This window comes from Phallusia mammillata, chromosome 4 (genome assembly GCF_965637545.1).
Source record: "Phallusia mammillata chromosome 4, kaPhaMamm4.hap1.1, whole genome shotgun sequence".
In the NCBI taxonomy this organism is placed as follows: Eukaryota; Metazoa; Chordata; class Ascidiacea; order Phlebobranchia; family Ascidiidae; genus Phallusia; species Phallusia mammillata.
Window position 1 is genome coordinate 22,412,923 of NC_137255.1, and position 24,673 is coordinate 22,437,595.

Genomic DNA, 24,673 nt, shown 5'->3' on the forward strand with positions numbered 1-24,673 from the left:
TCATTTTTTACAACACTAAGCATACAAAACCATATTTCGTACTTTTAATATTTAAAATCAAACGATTTGAGAACTTATGAATCCAAATTATAGCCTATAAGTACAATAAAATACTCAGTAATACTCTACGTTTGATTTTACAAACGATAAAACATGCGCATAAATATAAACTCATAATCCAGTAATGGTACTGCAACACTAACAACGGTGCCACAAACCAACCACAAACAAAGAAAAAGTCTGCGTCTGCAGTTAGGTGTCAGGGAAAAGCATCATGTTGAAGGAAATCGGTCTTCAAAACATTGCCATGCGCAAGAAACTGGCTAAAAAACTCAAGCCCTTCGCCGGTTCGTTTTCGAATCCCACCGCAGGCTAGATCGTTGCAGGCAATGCTTTGATGCCGGGAAATATTTGAGACCGGCTTGATACGATATTACAACTGTTCACATGTGAGCGTGCATTGTCGTTGATTTGCATGGACGCTTGCGCTTAAGCGGTCGGTCCAAGCAATTAATAAATGTTCATTTCAGCTCATTTAGTAAATGTTGGTGTTTATTTCTAAAACATATCTAATTTTAGGAACTCGTGAGCAAAAGTTTGGAAGCAGCAAATGCTTTGGTTTCATACACTCGCCGCTATGTCCCTGTTTACGGCTTGGTTGGTATATGTCTTATTTCTTGCTTCCACAATCTACAATTTCACACAAATCAGTCCTAACGTTCCACGCTAACAATCTTGTTTTAAGGCAAAAATTCAAAATCTATTGCTTTGGAACAGTAAGGTTCGTTTGACTTTCAGATTGGGATTTTAATTGTATATGGATGATGGGTTGTAAATCGAAGGACGTGTATTGTTGTCATGTCGATTTTATGAAATTTAATCGAAGAACCTATGTTTCGCTAGGAGAAAATATGTATTCCGACGTGGTCCGTATCTGAGGCAAGTTTCTTTTTTCTCTGTGTTTTTTTCTGGATACAAATTTGAATCTGGTCCAGTCCAAACAACATTATGCAAAATTGATCAAAATGAAATAAAACATTTTTGTGCCCTCTACTCGTTTTTATTGGACAAAAACGTTTTAAAAAGTCGCTGTGATGCAGAGGAATATAATGTTGTGGTAACAACTGGCACCATCAATTATCATAGTACATTTATTGAAAGATACGTCAAATCAAAAGTCCCGACTGGCTTGTTAAAATGTGTCAATTGTATCAATGCACCTTACGTTTGCGTCCGTAGGTAGAGAAATATGATCAACAACCAAACGAGACAAAGAATTTTAGCTTGGGAATTTCTGAGTGGAAAGTTTATCACATTGGTGGATATATTGGCAAAGAGATTGAAACAGTAGATGAAGTGTGGTCTTTTAACAAAAGCTGTGAGGAATGGAACGTTGAAAGACCGATGATCGAAAAACGTCAAAAAGCGGCTGTGGCTTGTGTTGATGGTGAGTTTAAATGTCATGTGTAAACACAAAAAATCGTATAAAAAGGCGGATGTGACACGCTGATTTTATGGTGCAGTCAACGGCTGATTTGAGTTTATTTTGTCGGGTTAAACAAATCGCAGCAGCACAATTGTGCTAAAATATCCCCCTAACCGCAAACATCTGCGCAACGTTAAGACGTTATGAAGCGCGACTAAAGTAGAGGGCGTTTGACAAAAGTACATATTAAGTTACAGAAAAAGCTTACAAACTAAACAAACACTTTCTTTAAACAACTCATAATTGATGTGAAAAACGTTAATAAATTTTTAAAAAATATATAAAGCACCCTATGGATTGACGCGTCATTGGCAGGGGTACTGGATAACATTTCACATAGGCCCAACTTGTTTGCATCCTAGTCGGTGTTCAGCTGCCTGCTGAAGGAACTGCAACGTATCATCTGCTCTTGCAACTACCAGCACACCAGCAAGCGACTTAGTTAATTCACACAAAACCTCGCGTGTAATATTGGAAAATGAGCTTGTCACAGGCAAGTGAAACTTCACTAAAATTTTAGGACAAACACCTAAAAACTACAACGGATACTTGCATGTATCATAAAATTTATAGATGCATACATTTTACACGGGTAACAATTTAATCCACTAAAGTGCTATATATGCATGGATTGCATGCAAACCTGAAACTAGTAGTAGCGATGGAGTTACGGTACATTAATCTACGTAAGGGATTGGAACTTCGGCTGTAATGCTTGCCTACATGACAGCTGCTTGTTTTACGACTTAAACTTGTCTAACTTCTCAACTAGATGTTCTGTACGTTGCTGGAGGAATTGGGTTCAACAAAAAGCGGTTAAAATGCATGGAGAAGTATGAGAACAACCGTTGGGAAAAACTTGCTTCAATGAGCTCCTTCCGAAAAAACTTCGTCCTTGTACCTTGCGAAGGTTTGAATTAAAATATACAAACTCAACCAGTTACAACCACTCCCATTCTTTTCCAAAACAGGTAGGCTATTATCTTTGCATTCGGTGGATAGGGAAACGCAATGCTTGGGTGGAATCCATAGAGGTTTACTCAATGAACTACAACTACTGGTCAACAGTATCTGAAAAATGCCCAAATCTACCTAACATGGAAATGACAGTGGTCCAAGACGATAAGGTTTACATAGGTTAGTACAGTGTTTCTTAAACTATGTTCAACGGTACATTAGCACGCGGCGAGAGATTTACGAGCATGCCACGAAAGATTTAAAAATTATACTGCAAACATTCTCTGGTGTTTTAGGACGTTTAACTGCAAGCGTGTACGACAACGTTATAAGCTCATCTATTTCTTATTTCTTATCAAAAGCAATTCCTTCCACCACATTATATAGTTGTAAATTAAATTTACTTTCACAACTTTCATGTACAGTTGGCCAGCAGTGTACCACAAAAAAATTAAGGTGATTAATGCGTGCAGAGGTAAAACGTTTGAGAACAACTATGGTACTTTATTAGTAACTTACAAAAAGATTCAAATTAAAACACGCTCAATACATCGCATTTTTACGTAACATTTTTGATTAAATTAGGATGAATTTCTTTTTAAAGGGCATGTTCTTATTTTCATCAAGAAATAAATGTCCTCGAAGAACATAAAAAAATGCCGAAATGTCCTCCTTTAGCTCTATCCTGTTTTTGCTGATAACATATATGTGACAGTTGTGAAAACAGAAAAAAATACACCGAAAGCTTAAACTTTTTGGACATAAACATGAGTGTCAAACGAAACAACTTTGTGCCAAACAATCTAACACTAAGTTAAACGAAAAGAAAACATAAATTTGTCGTCGAAATCATATTCTTTTGAGTCCAAAATGTATAAAAAAATTGTTTGTACCAATGCGTCATCCGGTTTGATGACAGAATATGTTAGGTCACCAAAACACACTAGCGTGGACTACGAAAAGCTTGATCTGCTAAAGGACTAAATGTTGGTTACACGTACAGTAAATAAACAAATGACCAACGCCATACAAGTGTCAACATTCAACTTGGCAACAAGTGGGAATCTGAAATCACACCAACAATGCTTTCGATCCAACGATGCGCTGCGTTTGTTCTTAGCAACGCGAATTTCAGCGTTTGCGTTTTGGATCAAAGATTTTCAGGTGTGTACGAAATTAAATTTTAATATTGTTTGAGTATCTTCTCAAACAACAACCAAACACACTTTCCATACATCTAATCACAACTCTCCATAAAATACTTTTTAGTAATGTACCGAAACATCACAAAGTTTCTTTTACAAAGTAAATTGTCCCATTGACAAACGCGTCTATTGTATGTGTTCTTTGACAGCGTGTTTTAGAAACACTTCTTCTGAAGATGAAGAGGACAGCGATTATGATTGCATAATATGGGAAGATTAAAAAATCGACTCTTTTAGCTTTAAAGCTTGCCGACCGCTGCACTTATGTTATATATCATGATGAATATCAGTTTAAATATTTGTTGTACAAACATTGTGAGGTGGTGCATTACTAATACCTAATTTTGTCGTTTATAAACCACATTTACAATGCGGTCTTTAAACATTGAATATGGGGCCAAACGTTTTTATGTTTGGTAAACAAAAGTGTTCTAAATTTAGTGCATAAAATATGGTAACAGACGACTGCTTTTAACGAATGCAAGGCTGCTCCCGGAAATAAATTTAGTTTATTATGTCAATCGCCTCAGAGTATTCGGCAAAACTTTTGCCCTACTTTGGGACGTTTTGGATAAAGGACAAATTCATTAGCATCAAGGACAAATTCATTAGCTGCTCGCTTTGCGTTAACTTATAATTTATCTTGCAGATTTTTGTAAAAAGTGAAAAGATGCAAAAAGCAAATGAAAGTATACGTGTATTTATTTGATTTCTTACGCCTATATGTATTCGTGTAAATGTATATTTGAAAGCACAAAATACAGTTTTCACCTGTCAAAATCTGTCGATGCACATGTTCCTAATAAACTATGAACAGTATGGACAGCGACGTTTAGATTGTAAGTTGGCACAAAACAGGGGACCGAATCTGAAGTACAAAACCCAAATCGAATTTACACGAATAATGCCATTAACAAGAAATGTGGCCGGTTGTTATGCCTGCCCAAATCAAGGTCACTTCATTTAAACTTATGCCAACCCAGCCAGAGAATTTTGGCCTAACTTACAACTCTAGATTGAAAAGCGATTTACGCCCGAGCACCGAACAAAACATTTCAATTGTTTTTCCAGCGGATTTTAACAAATATTGCTTAAAAATATTTGTACAAAATGCTAAAAAAAAATTTATTGCTATTTACATGCGTCTTCACAACTAAAAGCTTTAGAGACATAAAAAATGATACAGACTGCTTTTTAAAAAGGGGTTTGAATTTTAAAGGCAAAGAATATCTAGTTAAAAATAAAAAATAAAAGTAACGTTGATACCAATAACGTGTTTACAAACAATAAGTGCTGTACATAGAAATTTGACTTGTTGTATGCGGTTGATGATACTTATGTTTTTGTGAAACAAACCATATCCTAAAATAGATTTTCATCTACCAAAAAGTCCTGAACCGAAACTTGCAGCTGAACCAAATGTATTAGCGGGCAGTGGCGGTCCCATGGTACACGAACCAAAATCAGGAAAGCCTAGAGTAAGACTGGCGCATCGTTCCACAATTCCAGTTTCTGCATTCATTCCAGTCACCCACTGTCGTCGTGCCAAGTCAAAAGTGGCAACTTGGATGGTATCGTCTCCGTGAACTACATAGTTAATAAACGTTTTTTAGCAAAAGGCAAATTTTGTGCAAGTCGTAATCAAATTGTTGTAGTTGCTAAGTTTTTGCAGCTGACAACATAAAGTGGATTCTATTTGTTGAATCCAAACATAAAAAAGTCTTGCAGCTGGTATTATTGTTATATTGTTGCAATATTAATTGGAAGAAAAAGACTTGGCAATACACTAAAAAACTGAAATAGTGCAAACATTAGGTGAAAAGTTTTTGTGATTCCCCCTTTCCTTGATTTTTTGAACATACGTTTTCTTCGCACATTAGTTAATCTATAACCCTGACTTAATGACACTTTATAAGCTTGATAGTTTATGCGTTTGCAAACAACGCACTTTTGAAAGATTCGTTGCACAAACAGTGGTTTAAAGTTAGTGAGCAAAGTGATTTGAACTAGGTATTAACAGTGTTTGTAGGACAACATTTGTACTGTAACTTACCGATGTACGCCCTGTTTTGACGAACCAAATACATTTTGACGTTTAAAATATCCGGACCTGATAGGGTTAATGTTTCCCAGGTGTTTGACTTAATCGTGTAAACTTCTATCGGAACTGAAGGTAGTACACTAAGTCCAGGTTGCTGTCTTCTTTTATTTTTGCTTGTCGGCTTTGTGTTTCTTTTGCAACCGATGGCAAACAAATATCCTGTTTTGTTGTCAGCGGAACGAAATATATAAGAAATATTTTAACGAACTGCAACATTTCTATAAGTTTTAAGTTATTGGTTGGTCTTAAAATTTGACAATGTAAATTGATTGCATACAACTAGTGATATTAGTACACGCATAAGTCGCAGGTTTTTTTTCAAGCTTCGCAGGCTTGCGGAATATAACTTACAAAAAATCAGCGAATATACGGACATATAGCCTAATATTTATAAATGCTTACGATTGGAATAAGTAAGTATGTTTATTTCGGACGAAACATTCGAACAAAAAAAAAATTAAAAATAGAAAGTGCGGGGTAGCGAAAGACTCTGTGGTCACCGTGTCGCCCACCCCTTATAAGATTAAGATGTGTATTTGTTTTGAAAGGTTTCACACCGTAGATTCATGGATTTAAGACCTTGAAGCAGGCAACGGAAACAAATTTGCTTCAGTATTTATATTTGTAATTCAACTTTAAAAGCGAAAAGTTCAGTATTTATATTTGTAATTCAATTTTAAACGTGAAAAATAAACTAGCCTACCGTCATATGGTACAAGTGCAAAACATGATCTGTCATATTTCATGGAGGAATGTTGTGTGGTTCGTTGTCCGCTAAAATCTTTCTTGTAACTTTCCAGCTTACAGTTAAACGTTCCACTAGCCACATATAAAGTATCTGCGTGGTATAATCTTAAATTTAATAAACATACACTTGAAGATTTTGCTTTGTTGGAAAAAACTTACCACCAACAAACGCAACTGCTCCTTCTGAATACCTAGTCGTCAACCGGACTTCATCCTGCCAATTTGCATCACGAAGGGACCATGCCTTATCATAATCAATTGCATACAATTTTTCAAAACCATAAATTAATGGTAAGCTTCGTTTTGAAATATTATAGTCTGCCGTCTCAAAAATAAACACAAAAAATCTCGCACAAATGCAAACAAAAGTGCAAGACTTGTCAGGGAAAATTTTATGTTTGAATTACCTTTATTTTCACCCACTTAGGAACAAAAATACTGTGGTTGTCAAATGCTTTTGGTTTTAATGCAGACATGTCGCAACTATACACATCACCCGATTGACACATCACATACATTGTGTCCAAAGCTAACTCTGCAGAATATTTACAGTGAATATTTTAGTGAATGGAATGGTTTTACTAAAACGGCAAAAAATGTGTGTAAAAAACAGGTTTTATGTAAAAAATTTACATTCAGGTTATGATGAAAAGAGCAGTAACAACCAAGATGTAATGCAAGTTCTGCTTGACATTAAAATAAACACAATAATGTCAAATCTGTTGAACCATTTTTTATTTATTTTTTTCAACTTGTGCAGTTGATGACTTTCATTTAGTTAAACCCGATCAGCTGGTTTGAGCAATACCGCCCAAGTTCTTGCTCAAGGAAACAATAGCAACCAAAATAAGATTAGAACCCATAACTTTGTGAACATCATGCGCCAACCACTCGACCATCTTGGCGAGGATGTTGTAACAACGCAAAAACACCAACAATAAAATAAATAAAACGAACACACTGACCAGTTTGAGCATTTGGAACAAACTGTCGCATGTAAGGTATCACTGCCTTTGCAGCTGCAAAGTTTTGGCTTACAAGGTTCTGAAATATAAAACAAAAATTCAGCCAAATCGTTGAAAAAATGGAAATTGCAATTCCCTGCAGTGGCGTAGGCAGACGAAAATTTTGAGAGGGGCCAAATAGGTTGCTGTCTAAAACAACTTTTTTGCTAATGCTCGGCGTAAGGCGTGCTTATGGCAAACACGTGACTTGCCAAACTTTGACGGTACTGCCAAACGCTTAATAGATTTATTCCATGTTCACATAAACATAAGAAGCATGGACTTCAGCTTACAACTTGGTGACAACAGTCATTTTTGATAATTTATATATTCCTTTGATAGTTGAAAGACGAAACCGCAATGATGAGGGCCAAAACTACACTAAATTAAAGTTTCTCAATATACAACTTTAAAAATTTGGGAGGGACCATGGCCCCTTTGGCTTTAAAACAGTCTACATATTTGGATGTTTTATAATGATGGTTCTATTTATTTTAGAATTTAGATTTCAGAGTAATTTGAAAGATAAAAGTGTGCAATTGCAAATAGTAAACACATTCATGAAAAGTATAATCACTGCTTTTTTCTAATAAATCCAGCAGCTGTGTAAACTCTAAAGATTTAACATTAGTCTGGTGGTACTGCAGACCATTTATTCTGGTTGTACTACAAAACATTGAAATATTTATATTTTCCAAAAAAGTTAAGATACATCATAATAACCCTACCTTCATATTTATCAAAAGCACCCAAGTTGATTGGGAAAGTGATTTTGGTTCAATCATGTCATAAAACATTTCAAACTTTTCCATTCTTTTGTCCATGTCATGTTTGATCCACAAAAGTGCACATTTCATTAACTGATCATCAGACACTTTTCCCTGATTGAATAGCATGTTTAATTAAAGGATTTGTATACTTATGTAGCAATCATAAACTATCATTTTAAATGTATTTCCACGTATGCCTTCAGAAAAGGTATGCTTGGCAGAATGAGATAGAGAACCTTGATTAATTTTATAAAATCCTCCATGTAAAGTTGGTCAATGTTGCGAAATTGGTTACTGTTAATGATAAAAAACACATGAGCACAAATTTGTTGCTCCGCATGTTGTATTAAAATTTGTTTTTTAAACTTTATTCCAGCAATCCATATATCAATACAGTTGTTATGTGATATCATTTCCACAATGCAATTTTCAATCTCATCACTGAACTCTGCAATCAAAGAACAGAAGATTTAGTACTGCACTACACTGTTTAGGTAGATTGCTTATCTTAATTAACAAAAATGTTTAGTTAAATATTTTGCCAACAACTAGAAGGGTGGCTTAGCACATTTTGCCTTTGCACATACACTATAACCTATTTTGAAATGTTGATATATTCTCTATACTTAATTGGAAATGGGTCCTATATTCTTCATCGTCTTTTATAACCTTAGTTGTTTCAGCAGGAGGAAGCTTTTGGGTCCCACTCTACAAACTGTCCAAACTTTATACAATTCCAACACTGTTTGAAAAACTTGTCCATTTTAGGGGCTGGTGGTGTACATGTTAAAAATATAGGGTGAAAACTTAAATTGGTACCTAAAAATGACATCATCTACTACCTGTCTGAATTGCATTCAATTTCGACTTAGTTTACAAATTTTACCTATTTTAGGGGTCAATGGGGTATATGGTGGGGCTACAAGGTAAAACACAACAATCGACACCTATAAATGACAAATTCTACATGCTGTCCAAATTTCATTTTTTTCCGACATTGTTTAAAAAAGTCGCCCATTTTAGGGGGTTAGTGGGGCAACTGGCGGGGTTCAAGAAAGGGGACCCATAATTAGTGTTTTTAGTAAGCATAATAATTATGTTACCTTTCATACAAAAGTAATCAGTGACAGCCAACAAGTCATTCAACATATCTTGATTAACCCAGATTTTTTTGGTGTAAATAAAATCAAATACCAATGCCATACTTTCATCATCAATTTCACTTATGTGACAAGTTGATTGATGTTTTTCTTTCATCTGCATAATAAGCGTAAACGAGCCACAAGCAAAAATTTTTTAACCTATATTTAAAGTGACTACAGTAAAATAATCATTGTGCTGCAAAAACATGCTGATTGTTGACCAACATAGGTAAGCAATTCACTATTAAATTTTACAGGCAAAAAAAAGCACAACAGAAAAATGAACAATTGTGATAATAATGTTACATCTAAAAATTTGGCCAACCTCTGTTGTAAAAAGTTTGTTGAAATACTCAAATTGCACAGCAACAATTGATTTATGAACATGAAACTGCCTTGTTCCTGTTGAGATTGTGACATCACAATACTTTTGCGATCCAAAGCGATCACTATTAATCACAAAAGTCACCATTTAACATATAGCCTACATTTTTAGAAGGATTTGTCAAAAAAATTGAAAGTTGTACATCACACTTGTATACTCAAATTCCGACCAAGAAACCAAAAACAAACTTTTTTACAACGTCAACCAGAAAATTAAAGATTACCTGTTTAGTTGGTGTCGAACAAATTTGTCCAATGCACTTTGATCAGTGTCGTCAACAACTGCTAATCAAAGAGATAAATTTGCACAATTGCATTTTCCAAACAACATAATTAAACATTTAAAAAGGGCACAACATACACCATATAGAAAATAGTATTTTCTGTGTTTTGCTGAACATATTAGTTACTATGTGTAACCTTTTTCAAAGCCTTCAGGGAGAATTATTTCTGGGTCTTCCACCACCCTTCCTTCATAAATATTGTTAATAAAATCTTTAATTCTTTGAAATTTGTTGCTATCTTCAATTTCCACAATTCCAAAATCTACAGCAACCTGTTAATAAGTTTCAGTAAAAAAAAACAGATTTTAAACAGTATGAAAATAACAATAAAATATAACTTTTGTTTTATAATTACAAATTTTTCAATAAAAGCAATAACATATTACCTTGGAAAACAAATCATCAAAAAAGCTAAATGTTGTCCCAAACAGACATCTGTGAAGAACAATTTTTTCATGGTCATGAGTGATTGTAAGATCACAAAATTTTTGTTCATCATTTCTATCCCTGTATAACAAGCATTTTTTTACTTTTGTAAAATCATGAAAACCAAGGCAGTTATGCACCTTTGCAACAGATTTGTAAGACTGAACTCAGGAGCATCACTTCTTGCATCCAGCAAAACTTGTGTTCTGGAATGGTGCAAAGATATTGTTTTAACATAAAAATGATACAAATATGTTGTATAAGTTACCTTGTTAGTTTTCGTCTTTTTGCTGAAACCTCAGACATAGTAAATACTATTTCTACTCTACAGCTAGTAAGTGTTTTTTATTTATTTTAGTGTAAAAAATGAAACCACAGGAAGTAAATGCTACTGTTTAAAAAAACATATGATGAGTCAAAAAATCAATACTGAATAGTATTTTATTTACAAAATGATGAGCAGATGATAAAAAGACAAATGTCCTGACAAAACAACCTCTATTCTGCAACTCAGGTACTATTTTCTCCCATTTTTAAAATTTTAGAAATGTTTTTTTAAACCATGTAAATATTACTTGCATTCATTTTCTTGACATTTTAATGTCCACAAGACAAATAAGTCTCCAATTCATTGTGTGTTACTAAGACAAAAGAGTTTAGCATTGCCTAAAATCCTGATTGATGTACTGTGTGAGTAATTCAAATTAGAGGAACCTTTATGTCTTGCGCTTATTTTCTGCAGACATGTTAGATTCATGAAGAAGAATATCATATTTTGCAACCATTCAGGCTATGGCACTAATTTTTAATCAGAGAAACAATTATGTCAGGTGCAAGTGTGTCATTCCATCATGAATAATAGCATAAATTATTGCCCACAGGTTTGATTGATGACAAAGAATATCATATTTTACAACCGTTTAGGCTGGTGAATGGTTTTTCTTTAACCTACATAAACAAAGCCATTGGTAGATGCCTGTGTAAAGTCTAAGATTTCAGCATTTAAGTCATGCAGGACAAACCTAACCAATTCTATTCCCTCTACACCCTACTTTCCGACTTTCTTTGAAAAAATAACGAAATATGACAAGTTGAGAATTAAAAAGTGTACGTATTTGATGTTAAGTAAACACCATAGAGAAAGCACTTTTGATAAGGGGTAATCCCCGTGTTGTGTGGGTCATCATGATACCACGGTAATTCCCCTATAAAATCATTGAAATATTTTGATTTCTATGACTTTTTTTTAAAATGTCACTGCCTTTAAATCTGGTGGATATTAGCTGCAACTTTTTGTGAAAAGGTTCTGTTACAAAAAGTCTAGTGACAGTAACCAGTAATGCTAACCGGTTCGCTGATCCCATAAAATTTCGTGAGATGGTTCTATAGAACCGATGCGAACCGGCTGAATCGCATCACTGAATAGGACCCGAGTCTTCAATATTTTTTGTTTTTAACTTTTGAGAAATTGTTTACACAACAACTATTTGTAGAGGTTATCTCCTACCGATTCTTCGAAAATCTTTATATAGTACGGCCGTATCTAAACGTAGAATTTGAAGAAAAAAAATTCAGCAGTTAAATGATTCAAAAGTTCTTAAATGTACCCAGTCATATAGCGGCAATTTCAATGCATTTGCACAGAAAAAGTGGTTCTTTTTTAGTTAGATATAGTAGGTTGCAACAGTGGTTCCCAACCTTTTTTTGTCGCGACCCAAATACTTACCAAAATTTTGTTTTGTGGCTTCTCGCGACCCATCGATATGTATTCTTACTATTTGGGTTGTGTTTTTGTTCAGGAAAGTTTTTCGAAAATTACTACGCTAGTTTGAAAAATTAAAAACATCAAACAAAAATTATTCGTTTTACGCCAACTGTAGTGTTGGCTCAAAGCATTATGAGCCAGACAACGCTTAACAGTGATCTCACACAAACATTATGACGTCACAAACAGAATAATTCACTATCACGCCAAATAGCCATGAAATTGTCATTGGGAAACAATTTATAGCCTTGGGAAATAACAAAATAATGCGACGAAACGTAGATACTCTAATTGTCACAAAAACTAGCGAGCCAACAGAATTTACAGGCGACCCAACTTTGGATCGCGACCCATAGGTTGGGAAACACTGGGCTACAACACGAACTAGACAAGATAGTCTCTGATATGATTAACGATGAATGTAGCATAGACTTAATAAACTTGAAATATTAAATTTTCCATTTCTAAGATTTTCAATTTCTAAGACATAATCTAATTTTCAGTAGTTTTAAAAATTTGATTCTTATATTTTTGACATTTTTTTGTACATTTTGCGCCCTATACTTAAAATCTCCTTGATTTTTGACGCGTTAAGAAAATTTGTGAATAGTCCCTGTAGTCTAAAGGAAGAGGATACTAATCACAATTAGTACCATTAATGAAAAAAAGTCCGCTTATGAAAATTTGAGACCTCGGAGTTGCGTCCGTTGGTAGAATGTGATAATCTCCAACCGCATAAAACAAAGAATTTAACCTTGGGCCTTTCAGATAAATTGGTCCATCACATTGGCAAAGAGACTGAAACAGTTGATGAAGTAAGGCTTCAAGACAGTTAGATAGAAGAAACGACACAGATTGAAAATCGTGAAAATGCGGCTGATACCTTGTGTTAATGCTGAGTTCGCTGATTTTGTATGAAATGATATAGGGCCTGTTGTCCTGAGACGGATGTGCTGATTTCATATAAAATATGACTTGTGGCAGTAATGCTTGCCTTCGCCACAACTGCCTGTTTTACGACTTTACATTTTCCTTATAACCTTATATATATGCATATATGCTCCCCACCTACGTACAAACTTTACTAACTTTCGGGCGTAAAAGTGGCTTTATTATTTTATTTTTTTAATCGGGTTTAGGCCTAGGCCTTTTTATAACTGTTTTTCAAACATCATCTTACAAACTGTTTGTGGTTATGTCTATCGACATATTATTAAGCATGTGAAAACTGTATTTTGTGCGTTTCATAAATATATATTTACACACAAAAAAAATACGAACACGAGGAATCACCCAAACACAAATTTACTTTAGAACCGCAAGAAGTTGGCTGTCGTGTGAAATTTGTACACTATTCCAATGCATTTAAATTCTCAAACTCCCTAAAAAAATTATATTGCAAATATTATCCTAATAAACAAAACAGCAATACATTTATTTATATGTGACTGTTTATTTACAGTAAGTTGACACTAATTTCTAGGGTTATGGAATTTAAATCTTTCGCTTTCCTCCATTGACACAGGAGTGGATTATAAAACGGTGGTTTATCATCTTTGCAATAAGGACAACAAACCAGAGAAATCTAGTGAAATTAGAACTGGTGTAATCAAATGGCGGAATATACAATACGTCTCTAAACCAAATATGAAATACAAGTTCTTAAATGCCTGCAAATTTTTGATCCAAAACGCAAACGCTGAAATTCGCATAGCTGAGAACAAATGCAGCGCATCGTTGAATCATAAGCATTGTTGGTGTGATTTCTGATTCCCACTTTTGTTTTACCAAATTAAATGTTGACACTTCTATGGTGCTTGTCATTGATTTATTCACTGCACAAATAACCAAGAGTATATTGTAATCTTTCTTTGTTTGTGTAAAGTATGCCAGTGCTTGTATAATTAAATGAAAGGTTACTTTGGGTCAATTCAACTCACAATGTTATCTTAATTCGCCTTGCATTATTTAGTGTGTTTATTTTTTAATTTTCATTTTTATGCACTGAGTTACTGACCTATGTAAACCTTATCGTCTTGGACCACTGTCATTTTAATGTCAGGCAGATTCGGACATTTTTCAGATATTGTTGACCAGTAGTTGCAGTATGTTGAATAAACTTCTATAGATTGTACCCAAGAATTGCCTTTTCCCTCTCCACCAATTGCAAACAGACCACCTGTTTTGGGAAGAATGGGTGATAGTGCAACTGGTTGGAGTTTATGGTTTTATTCAAACCTCGTTTGTTCGGAAGGAGCTCATTGAAGCAAGTTTTTCCCAACGATTGTTCTCATACTTCTCCATGCATTTTAACCGCTTTCCGTTGAACCCAATCCCGCCAGCAACGTACAGAACATCTAGTTGAGGAGTTAGACAAGTTTAAGTCGTAAAACAAGCAGTAGTAGCGAAGACAAGCATAGATCCACTATTAGTTGATAACCGTACAGTGATTGCCTTTAATGTAGCCTTATTTATTATTTCTTCGAACAGATTTAGACGCATAAATCGTTCATTGTATAAATACCATTGTTTGTTAATGTATACTGTATTTAGCTGTGGAATTTAAATATAATAGTTTATATCATCGGTTCTCAACCGTTTTTATTATCGGGGCGAAGGAAGTTTTCCAGTGTGTAAGAGCAGCAAAAACCACGAATTAAAAAAAGAACGCATGTGAACAGCATACAACAAGAATCTGAATAGTTTCTTTTTTAATATCTCTTCTGTGCAGAGAGCTTTCTGATTCTGACTTATGAGACACAATACAACAAACATTTACCTTTGGACGTAATTTTTCTCGGTTAATAGATTGATTGTGTTGAAAAATGGTATTGTTTAAATATGCAGCACTGTGAACTTTTATAAATGATAAATTTCGAAGCATTTTTGGTATATAATATATATATATGAGCATTTCACATCCGTTAAATGAGCATTTCACATCCGTTAAACAGCTACATGACAATCCATCCTTTTGAAACAAATCAGTGATTTTGCTTTAACACTAAACCATTAAACTTACCATTGAAACAAGCTACAGCCGCATTTTGGCGTTTTTCAATCATTGGTATTTCTTCTTCCCAACTGTTTATGGCGTCGTCAAACGACCACACTTCATTTGTAGTTTCAATCAATCTTCCTATATAACCGCCAATGTGATAAACACGCCCGTTAGAAAATCCCAAGCTAAAGTTCTTCGTTTTATTAGGTTGGAGATCATAACATTCTACCTGCGGGCGCAAGAGCATAAAATCGGTAAACTTTCAAAATGTTAAAACATAAAACATAGTGTTTGCTTTGTACTTATAGTCATGTTGCCTACAAGAGTACAAAGCTGACTGCAAGTCTAATTGAGTCCAACTCGACCAGCTTCAGATTCGTATTTGGAACAAATTAGCAATGAAATAAAACTTGGCTCACATACAATCCACGTGGGAATATGGAACATAGTTTCTTTTACTGTGTTTTCTTTCATAAAACCGACATCACAACGATACACGTCTTTCGACCTACATCACATCATCCATATATAACTAAACTTCCAATCTGAAAGGTAAACAAAACAACTGTTGCAAGTTAATTGATTTTGCAATAACAGCAAGTTTTTAAGCATAGAAAGTTAGGACTTGATTTGTGTACAGTCTGTGGACTGTAAAAGCAAGAAATATATAATAACCAGGTCGTGTAAAGGGAACGTAGCGGCAAGTGTATGAAACCAAAGCATTTGCAGCTTCCAAGCTTTTGCTCACGATTTCCTACAATATGATATGTTTTACCAATAACCACCAACATTTACCTATTGAGCTATGATGAACGTTTATTGATTGCTCCACCGGTTGAAAAGCGTTTATGCAGATCAACGATCGCTGAACGCTTACACGCATCAAAGCGGTCTCAAGAATTTCCATTTAGCAAAGCATTGGAAGGTCCAGCCTGTGGTGGGATTCAAACCCGAACCAGTAAAGGCCGAGATATGTTTTATCAAGTGTCTTCCGCATGGGAGCAGTTGGGAAATGTATGACGTTTTTGATATACCTGCCGTGCTACAATTAAACTTAATATAGTGCCTTTTAAACTAAAACTCTTCAATTTTAGCAAGCTCTGCAACACTGTAGGGACCACATCCAAAACAGCGATAAAACTTTATGTCACGTGCAAGAAATTGTAGCTCGCGTAACATAGAAAAAGTAGCTCGCGTAACATAGAAATTAGTGATGAAACCACAGGGCACATTATCGTTTATCGAATATTAAACACATAAACTTCCATCAGCTCACCTTTTCATTTAACAGCAATTGCCAAGACGATTTTGTGAGAGAATGCGGCTCTACAAAACCATAAGGTGCACCAAATTTCTCAGTCCGTCGTTCCACGTCGCAATTTATCCATAAAATTGCGTTTTTTATGAAATCGTCACTAGCTATTTGACCCTAAAAAATACTTTGCAGTACGTGTTATGATACAAAATCAAGTTTGGGTTTAAAGAAAGTATAAAAATGATTTTAGACCTTTATAAGTTGCATAAAATCAATGATATGCACGGGGTCCATGTGAAGAAACTCATCACTGGCGAGAACTGAAGATGAATGTTTTTGAATGTGGTTCTCGGCTGTTTTGGTAAGACCTTCTGCGTTGTATTTTTTGCCCGTGTACCACAGTTTAATGCAGTTATCTCCAGATACCAAATCGCACAGCGTGGATGCAATAATTTTGCCAAAGACTGCAAAAAGTAATAAAGTTTCACTTGGAAAATACTGTTTCACTTGGATACAAATTAAAAAATAACAAAATGTGTTACCTTCCATACAAAAATAGTCAGCGGCAGCTAACAAATCAAGAAACTGGTCATCTTTTACCCACACCTCTTTGTTGTAAATAAATTCTAAAATCATGGACATAATGTCATTGTCAATAGCTGTCACGTGAAAGGTCGATTCGTATTTTTCCTTCATCTACAAAAAAGTGAACTGAGGAACCAATACGAGTCGGTGTTTTAATACATTGTCTGCAGTGTTAGGTAACATTTTTACAACGTTCTTTAAGGTTGCGCAGTGGACACACCAATGGTGAACTGCTGTGTTGAAATTTTGGTCATATAAACGAATTTAGTTTGCGCGTAGTTGTCTGAACAAATGTACCATAGGTATGGCATGTCACATTTTTGTTATTTTAAAATGTTTTTTATACATTTTTGTAGTCATAATACCTCTGTTGTAAACAACTTTGCGAAATAAGGTGCTTGTACAGCTACGACTGGCTTGTGAATAAAGAATTCCCTCGTCCCGGTTGTAATTGTGACATCACAATGCCTATGAGGCCCCAATCTGTCGCTAAAAAGGAAATAAAGGAGAATCGAGTTCATTTTGTTTCCCAGACCAAAAAGTTACTTTACTGTCATTTCCAATACAGTAAGGCTTCTTACTTGTTGAGTCGATCACGAATAAATTCCTCTAACGTTTGTTCGGTTGTAATGTCTTCAAAAATTTGTAATAAATATGTGGGTATTTATTTATGAAAAAGAAATCATTTCAACACCTACCTTTTCCAGCAGTTTTAGTAAAGTCGGATTGAAATTCTTCCCTCACAAATCCACAATAAATGGTTTGGGAGAACTCTTTTATTTTTTCAAATTCATTGCGATCTTTTAAGGTGACTGTTGTGTCTTCTATGGAAAGCTAGAAATAAAACTGTAGTCATTTTTCGGCAATTGTCTAAACAACAATAGTCTGCTTAGTTTTGTTCAAATAAAGTTGTAGAATTACTTGGGCTAATGCTGAAATAATAGAAAATAGTGAACGTATTTATATTTGCTCATGAAAGCTATTTTAGTTACTGATCACATGTTTAAAACACACTTTGGCAAAGGTTCTTTTGAAATTTTCGGACACTGCCTCCAACAAGCACTTATGCACGACAACACTATTGTCTTCGTGGATAATGGTAAGGTCACAGAATTCATGGTTTTCGTCACGGTCTCTGCAAGTATAAATTAAAATGTGTAATAACTGTGTCACTATGCCATATCATAACTACGCTGCAAGTCGGCCTTTATAACGACAAACCCAGGAATTGCGGTTTAAACCAGGTTTGTAAGCGGGCACAAAATTGGTTTCTGAACCCGAAAATACAACTCCGAAACCCGGCCAAAAACAGCCTTAAATATCTAAACCCGACCATGACAGCCGTTGTTAAACGTTTATATCCCAATCGTATTTTTTTCCACACCAATATATATCACATTTCAAATGCCCTGTCTATGTGCTATGATAAAAGTAAACAAAAGTCGTACCTGCGCAGCAAAGGAATAAGATCAAACTCGTCACATTTATCGTCCGGTTTAACAAGAGTCTGTATTCTGAAAAACGTGGTATTAGGGAGGTTTTTAGCAAAAAAAAGTGTGTTACGTCCGAAACATTAAGCAGAATGTTTTTGGAAGCAGAACGGTTCAACAATACCTTGTTACTTTTTTTGGTGACTTTTCTAATCCTCCACACCACATTTCGCACCGAACTAAACGATGGTTTACTATATGTTTAAAAACTGAATACTGTCTAAAAAGCATGATCAAAACACAAATTTCGGTTATAACACACCATAACATATAGGAAAACAGACATAAGAACAATCATCTACAGCAGAGGTCGGCAACCACCGGACCGCGAGGTGTCTGTTAGCGGGGCGCACTTTTTGGGTTAAATGCTTTAAAACATTTCGCGCTTGACTGCAACCCATCTTCCCAAAATTTGGAACATTTGGGATTTTTGAAACATTTGGGATTTTAGGGATTCCTATTGATTCATTTGTCCCGTGCTCGCTCGACCGTGACCGACACTTGCGCGAAAATCAAACTCTAGGTACCTGTGTCAATGAACAGGTTTTTATGCGTTTTTTGGCTTTTCAAAGCCGGATCAGTTGTGTTTTTAAGTAAACTGTTTATTTCAAACTGCCAATGCTCAAGAAAGCCTTGATTTTGCCGAGAATACTGCAGACGGGAAACTTTACACTGAGTTTTGTCCCAAGTTGCAGCAGGTGTCGGTAATTAGCGCCAAACGGCAATAATCACTTCTTCCTGGCCCCTGCTGATGCTTAAGTTGTCAATCAGGAAGGACTTCATTATGTCACTATCGACACTGCACCAAAAAGGTATGGGGTGTAGTGTACAATTGTACGTACATAGGTTAATGACGTCACAAAATCATGAAATTACGTCACAACATAGTTTAGGTCATATGATGACGTCATGCAAAATTTTGCGTATCTATGACGTCATTAACCCTGTTTTTAACAACATCAAAAAAATTGACGTCACTCATGCGCCCCCTCACAAACCACTGTTGCAATAAGGTCGAAATAAACTACCGAACAAAAGTTAGGTACAACACCAAATTACAAATTAGTGTTGATAAACCAACAAGAGAACTAGCATTAGACTAAATTGATAAAAAATGATATTATAAGTTGCAATTAGTGTGAAATAATACTTAATTCCACAAATGCTCACAATAATTAACATTACAATAAACAATATTGACCGAAAAACAACCAAAAATAATTACGAATCATAATATTTCTGTGGAGCGAGGAATTATGACGATCTTGGGTTCCTTATTTAATGTATTAACACAACAGGGAATTACCAACACAACAACAAAAGAAAAAGTAAATGATATGAGGGAATGTTTGAGAGCCTAAATCTCGGCTTTGCGACGAGCTAGCTACAAGCGGGAGCCATCGCAAGAAACCTTAGGGCCCCTACCGTCGATTGATGCACCCCCGGTAGATATGTCACCGGAGGGCGCTGCACAGTGCCCCCTCTCCCAAAGGACCTTTTTTAAAAATGGTAATTGTGACGTCACAAAGTCATTTTTTGGAATTCGAAGTCGGCAAAGACGGTAAAAAATAGATACAAGCCTCAAGAAGGCTGATGAGCAATTTCAAGTCGATCGCTTGATTACTTTTCTCTCAGCAGACAATTTAGTTGAGGCATGTCGACTTTGTGTAGAGTCCGCACGGTTTGGGCTTACGTATTTTTGAGCAGCTTCACAATTTTTTGTTGGTTTTGGCAAAAGGCAAATTTACAAGTCACATGCGAAAACAGGGGCGAATGACTGGTAAAAACGTGTAGTATTCAGCGAAAAAACGGTCACTTCATAAGTTCGGGGCTGTGATCCTGTATGGTAAGGGATTTCAAAATCAGCAGACGAGTGCGATCGTAAGATGACGCCAATACATCTTGGATTGTCCTTGAAAATTATCGTGTTTTGTGTAAGTAACATACATAACATAATTTCGTTTGGAGTGTCACAAACATCACAGTTCATTTTAATAATTGATTAGCAATGCAGTTAAAAAGACATTAAATAGTCGTTGTTTATTTGGTCGTAGAAATTGTTGGATAGTATTGAATCTGATTTACCGCACATCATACTCGTAATGCACCTAACTCGATATGTGATGACGACGATGTACAGCACATTCTTTTCTATCGGTATCCACAAGGTGCTGCTTCCTTTTTTCGCGTTTCCTGTCTATCTTTTATGTTTTGCTACGTAACTATTTTTTGCAACAAGCAAGTTAAGTGATAAAAAACAAAACGCTGTTGGTACGACACAAAGTATTTCTCCTAACACTATGAGTTACACAGTAGCACAATTTGACGATGAAATGGCCTGCATGAATTAATAGATCTTCTAAATATTGCTTTCTTTTATAAATAAACCTTCAAAGATGGCTGATTTTGCGTTCGATGCTAGCTTAGGGCCGAAAAGGCCGATATGCCACAAACAAATTAGCTGCTTTGTGAAAATTACCTCAGTAATGTATTTTGGTTTTTTTGTTGTCTTTTTTGAAGCTTTAATACAGGCGTGTGCAACTCGAAAGCACCGCCGTGCCAATCTAGGTTTTAAAATATGCACGCGCGCCAACGTTTGGTAGGCCTACTTTTTTCAAACCATGTCTTAAACGTCTTAACGGTAGAAAAAATATGTTGTCAAACGCGAGTAATGAGTATAACGTTTTTATGATACTCCAGAAACCTGTTATAACATACCAATTTAATACGACAGCATTAAGCCCCGGAATTATCCAGAATTGGACAGTTTCAAGCGGCTAAAGGTGGACGCATGAAGTCTAAAAACGACCAATTTATTTAATGGATTTGTGTAACCTTGATACTGATCATCTTTACTGAAGTTAGAATAAAGGCCAAAAAGAATCAATAGAAAAATATTAAATGCGGGACAAATCCTAATGTTTACCATCTGAATGTCCAAAAATTGCGTGCAATTTAAAATGCTGTGCGTGCCACTTTTGGCACGCGTACCACGTGTTGGACACCCCTCCTTTAATATATACGCATGTTAATAAAACTTTCCGGCCTAAACGGGCTTCCCCAAAAACGATTCGGGTTCGGCCGAGTTTCGTGCTGCTACTTTCGGGTCTTGCTCCAGTTTCAGACCCATTTGCAACTCTTTCTCTGTTGACAAGTTGACAAATTTTCCGTGAGGTATTTGAGAGAAAAAAACGATTGAGTCATCATCATCCTAATGAACATGTCTTTGTTTGATAACTTTTTTTGTATTTTCACATTTTCGTATTTATAGTGCAGCATTTTTGGGTATTTTAAGTATCCTTTGCTTTCAAAAACACTCAGATGTGAGCAGTAATGTATAAAACTTGTTTAAGTTCAATTTGTTACTGTACCTTAAATTTGTTTTCCATTTTATTTCCCCCTTTTCACCACAGTGGTTTGTAAGGGGGCGCATGAGTGACGTCAAGTTTTTTAGTGCGGTTAAAAACAGGGTTAATGACGTCATAGATACGCAAAATTTTGCATGACGTCATCATATGACCTAAACTATGTTGTGACGTAATTTCATGATTTTGTGACGTCATTAACCTATGTACGTACAATTGTACACTAGACCCAGTAGAACTATAGGTTGTTTTTACAAGCTCTGTTCGGCCAGTAAAGGTTTTTCCAGTTAATTTGATTACTTAGATATTGTTACGGAATGTATTTGAACATGAACTATTACTCGCCAATATGAATAATCATTGGGTCAGTTATTTTAGAGACATTTTAAAGCTAGGCTCTACAGAGATATGGATATATATATATCCATAGACAAGTATATCTTGGTTTTATGCTCAGTATTTGTATGACTTGTTTACCCAGTCAAGTATTTGCTGTTTAATTTAGGTCGCTAGCTGTTGTTTTACAATATGTTGTAACAATAATGTGTATGGGGATGGAGAAGAAGCTAACATAGTCAGTTGTTTTGGAAACACCCATAAACTAGGTCACAGTGTGAGATTGTGAGAGTTAGTTTATCAGTTGTTTTGGGGACATTTTAAACTATGCTTTGCACTGTAACATACCTACGCTAAGTTGTAATAATTTTTGTAATGATTCTTAATTAATTCACTATATAATTGAGAACATTTTTGAAATCTAACATTAAATGTGCCCAATTCAGGTCATACTGCCAAGATTGGAATGAAAGGCTGCAGGAACACGACAAGATGTGCTACAAGCTTGACTCAACAGTCTGCACATGACTTAAAATAGACAAAGATCATTTCTGAATTTAAAAAATGTGCAAGACATGGCAATATCACAGACAGGAATGTGTTGCAATTTGGTGAAGTGCAGTTGTGGCTATCATCAGCACTCAGCAGGTATGCTTTTTGTTTTTTAAAGTTGGCAGTTGTTTAAACCTTTCTTTCTAGATATAGCTACTGCTACCGGCTAGTAATAGATAGTGCAGAAGTGTCTATTAAAAGCTGTTGCAAACAAGCATGAATGAATGCTTTTAATGTAGCTTAGATTTTAAAACTGTAACTACTCAAAGTGTTGCTACTGTCCCTGTAGAGGTGCCAGCAGAGCCAACCAGCACCTGGTTACCCTCAATTGATGTGTCTGGAAGTTTGAATTTGAACCCATGTACTGTGTTATTCCAAGTTTTTTGTTTTCTTTACATACATACTAATGACATATATTTTTACAGATCGGACCATGACAGGGTCGTTATGGCCATGAGTCGCGCCAAAACGACCGGCTACAACCCCATAACAATCCAGCACCTGCTGACCGAACTGCACAGCTCATATACAACTGCTTCCAGTTAACGAAGCGACAGTTGTTTAGTGGCAAGGAAGGTTATACTGTCAAGGCACCTACCAGCAACGCGCAGAAAAGCGTGCTAAGGCGCCCAAGCAGCGTCGTCAAGTTCAGGTTGAACACCTGGCGAACGGGACCCTATTTAGGGCCATCTATAATTGTTTTAAATCGTTATGCGCTATATTTTATGCACTGTGTTCTTGTATTGGTTGTCGCATATTATTTGTATGAAGTGCAATTTTTGGGTGCTTATCAAATGATTGCAGTTTGCTTTTGTGAACAATATACAGTGACAGATTTGCAAATACGTTTTGTGATTGGTAACAGGGAACTGTTAATGAGACAAAGTTGCCGTGGCCGCGAGCAAGCCAAATTAAAAAAAAAAACTTGTTGTGTTCGTTGTGGGCTAAAAGCGGGTCGACGTACGTGACAAAAATAACAGACAACTTAAGTTATTGTCACATATAAATGCAGAAGGAAATTGTCACGCCAGTGGGATAGCAAATGTGCAGAGAAAGGGGTCCAGCCGTAGGTCAACAAATAGAATCAAAAACCGAATTTAAATTAGTTTAAATTTAAATTTCAGCATGTCAGCTTTTCAATTTTAAACTAGTTATCAGCATTTATGAGTAAACCTGCAAAGCGGAGAAGTTATTAGCACAACTCTGCAAGATATCCACCCCGAATGCTTAAAACTTCCTGTTCCGGCCTTAACGGCGCTTTTGCCCCCTTTTCGGCTACGTCTTGCCCCCTTTAGGTAGAAGATTGCGTCCCAGCTTTTTTGCTACTTCTTCGCTGGTCATATTCAAAACTAACTTTTTTGTAACATTTTCTTGACACCCAAACTGAGCAAACCAAATACACAAGCACAATATACATTTTTTAAAACAAATCGTAGCAGCACAATTTTCTTTTGACAGTGTTTTTTAGTAACACTTCCTCTGAAGATGATACCGAAAAAAAAAAAAAAAAAAAAAAAAAAAAAAACAGGGGACGGACCGAATCCGAAAGTACAAAACCCTCATCGGATTTTAAATAAACAAAGCCATCGCCAATTTAAGAACTGAAATGTGGCCGAGTGTTATGCCAGCCAGAATCAAGGCCACTTGATGTAAACTTATGCCAATCCAGCCAGAGAATTTTGGTCCAACTTACGACGCTAGTTTGAAGAGCGATTGATGTCCGAGCACAGAACAAAACATTTTGACTGTTTTCCAGAGGATAGTTACAACTAATGCCTAATTTTTTGTAAAAAATGCTAAATAAATGTTGTTGCTATT

At 35.6% G+C, this 24,673-nt stretch overlaps 1 protein-coding gene and 1 long non-coding RNA gene across 5 annotated transcripts; one reads left to right on the top strand and one right to left on the bottom strand.

The window, feature by feature from the left end:
• Positions 1 to 4,196: 4,196 nt before the first annotated feature.
• LOC145224314 (kelch-like protein 32) lies at positions 4,197 to 10,892 on the bottom strand. 4 transcript variants are annotated; one of them, XM_080090783.1, is made up of 15 exons: positions 10,775 to 10,892; positions 10,647 to 10,712; positions 10,467 to 10,587; positions 10,217 to 10,352; positions 10,021 to 10,081; positions 9,738 to 9,861; positions 9,374 to 9,527; positions 8,507 to 8,718; positions 8,229 to 8,381; positions 7,462 to 7,540; positions 6,904 to 7,031; positions 6,656 to 6,821; positions 6,453 to 6,587; positions 5,759 to 5,908; positions 4,197 to 5,235 (listed from the first exon to the last, which is right to left on the bottom strand). In XM_080090783.1, exons 1-15 carry the CDS (start codon positions 10,810 to 10,812, stop codon positions 5,024 to 5,026), a joined length of 1,935 nt encoding a protein of 644 aa, XP_079946909.1. In that variant the 5' UTR covers positions 10,813 to 10,892; the 3' UTR covers positions 4,197 to 5,023. The 4 variants fall into 4 exon arrangements, with proteins under 4 accessions (XP_079946909.1, XP_079946910.1, XP_079946908.1 ...); XM_080090784.1 differs by having other exon boundaries at positions 4,198 to 5,235; positions 5,702 to 5,908; positions 10,467 to 10,515; XM_080090782.1 differs by having other exon boundaries at positions 4,199 to 5,235; positions 5,702 to 5,908; positions 10,021 to 10,078.
• Positions 10,893 to 19,105: 8,213 nt separating this feature from the next.
• LOC145224247 (uncharacterized) lies at positions 19,106 to 23,698 on the top strand. The gene is made up of 3 exons (XR_013859595.1): positions 19,106 to 19,414; positions 22,750 to 22,951; positions 23,281 to 23,698. It is a non-coding gene; the product is annotated as an uncharacterized LOC145224247 (long non-coding RNA).
• Positions 23,699 to 24,673: the final 975 nt, after the last annotated feature.